The sequence below is a fragment of the Lepidothrix coronata genome, unplaced genomic scaffold (assembly GCF_001604755.1).
Source record: "Lepidothrix coronata isolate B3197 unplaced genomic scaffold, Lepidothrix_coronata-1.0 Scaffold578, whole genome shotgun sequence".
NCBI lineage: Eukaryota > Metazoa > Chordata > Aves > Passeriformes > Pipridae > Lepidothrix > Lepidothrix coronata.
The window spans coordinates 2,639-4,603 of NW_016690758.1; the positions used below are offsets into that span (position 1 = coordinate 2,639).

Consider the following 1,965-nt stretch of genomic DNA (forward strand, 5'->3'; position numbering starts at 1 on the left):
GGAATGGTGGCTTGGGAAAAGCTGGAATGGTGGCTTGGGAAAAGCTGGAATGGTGGCTTGGGAAAACTTGGAATGATGACCTGGGAAAACTCAGAATGGTGGCCCAGGAAAACCGGGAATGGTGCCCCGGGAAAAGCTGGAATGGTGACCTGGAAAAAGCTGGAATGGTGGCCTGGGGAAACCGGGAATGGTGGCCTGGGAAAAGCTGGAATGGTGGCCTGGGAAAGCTCAGAATGGTGACCTGGGAAAAGCTGGAATGGTGGCCTGGGAAAACGTGGAATGGTGGCCTGGGAAAACGTGGAATGGTGGCCTGGGGAAACCTGGAATGGTGGCCCGGGAAAACCGGGAATGGTGGCCTGGGAAAACCCGGAATGGTGGCCTGGGAAAACCTGGAATGGTGGCCTGGGAAAACTCAGAATGGTGGCCTGGGAAAAGCTGGAATGGTGGCCCAGGAAAACCGGGAATGGTGGCTTGGGAAAACTCAGAATGGTGGCCTGGGAAAACTGGGAATGGTGGTCCGGGAAAACCTGGAATGGTGGCCTGGGGAAAACGGGAATGGTGGCTTGGGAAAACTCAGAATGGTGGCCTGGGAAAACCTGGAATGGTGGCCTGGGAAAACCTGGAATGGTGGCCTGGGAAAACTGGGAATGGTGGCTCGGGGAAACGTGGAATGGTGGCTTGGGAAAACTCAGAATGGTGGCCCGGGAAAACCGGGAATGGTGGCTTGGGAAAATGTGGAATGGTGGCCTGGGGAAACCTGGAATGGTGGCCTGGGAAAACCGGGAATGGTGGCCTGGGAAAACCTGGAATGGTGGCCTGGGGAAAGCTGGAATGGTGGCCTGGGGAAAGCTGGAATGGTGGCCTGGGAAAAGCTGGAATGGTGGCTTGGGAAAACTCAGAGTGGGGGCCTGGGAAAACCTGGAATGGTGGCCTGGGAAAAGCTGGAATGGTGACTCGGGAAAACCCGGAATGGTGGCTTGGGAAAACTCGGAATGGTGGCCCGGGAAAACTCGGAATGGTGGCCTGGGAAAACGTGGAATGGTGGCTTGGGAAAACCGGGAATGGTGGCCTGGGAAAACCTGGAATGCCAGCCCAGGACAAACCCGCTGAGCCTGTCCCTGTGCCCGTTCCCAGCCCGTGAAGAAGAAGAAGATCAAGCGGGAGATCAAAATCCTGGAAAATCTCCGGGGGGGCCCCAACATCATCAACCTCCTGGACATCGTCAAGGATCCCGTGGTAAGGAACCCCCGGGAATCCCTGGGAATGCTTGGGAACCCCCGGGAATCCTCGGGAATGCTTGGGAATCCTTGGGAACCCTCGGGAATCCTCGGGAATCCTTGGGAACCCTCGGGAATCCTCGGGAATCCTTGGGAACCCTCGGGAACCCTCGGGAATCCTTGGGAACCTTCGGGAACCCTTTGGAATCCTTGGGAATCCTCGGGAACCCTTTGGAACCCTCGGGAACCCTCGGGAACCCTTGGGAATCCTTGGGAACCCTCGGGAATCCTGGGAATCCTTGGGAATCCTTGGGAATCCTCGGGAATCCTCGGGAATCCTTGGGAATCCTTGGGAACCCTTGGGAATCCTTGGGAACCCTTGGGAACCCTCGGGAATCCTTGGGAATCCTCGGGAATCCTCGGGAATCCTTGGGAATCCTCGGGAATCCTTGGGAACCCTCGGGAATCCTTGGGAATCCTTGGGAACCCCCGGGAATCCTTGGGAGTCCTTGGGAACCCTCGGGAACCCTTGGGAATCCTTGGGAACCCTCGGGAATGCTTGGGGAATCCTTGGGAACCCTCGGGAATAATTGGGAATCCTTGGGAATCCTTGGGAATCCTCGGGAACCCTCGGGAACCCTTGGGAATCCTTGGGAACCCTCGGGAACCCAGGGAATCCTTGGGAACCCCCGGGAATCCTCGGGAATCCTTGGGAACCCCCGGGAATCCTCGGGAATCCTTGGGAACC

The 1,965-nt window shown here is 57.4% G+C and overlaps 1 protein-coding gene across 1 annotated transcript in view; it reads left to right on the forward strand.

Moving 5' to 3' along the window:
* The window catches only part of LOC108510259 (casein kinase II subunit alpha-like), a gene marked incomplete at its 5' end in the record, with an annotated part of 18,953 nt that overhangs the window by 1,481 nt on the left and 15,507 nt on the right, over positions 1 to 1,965 (forward strand). Inside the window, one exon of the mRNA XM_017839927.1 lies at positions 1,135 to 1,236. Coding sequence (XP_017695416.1) covers positions 1,135 to 1,236 — 102 coding nt within the window. The remainder of the gene's footprint in view (positions 1 to 1,134; positions 1,237 to 1,965) is intronic.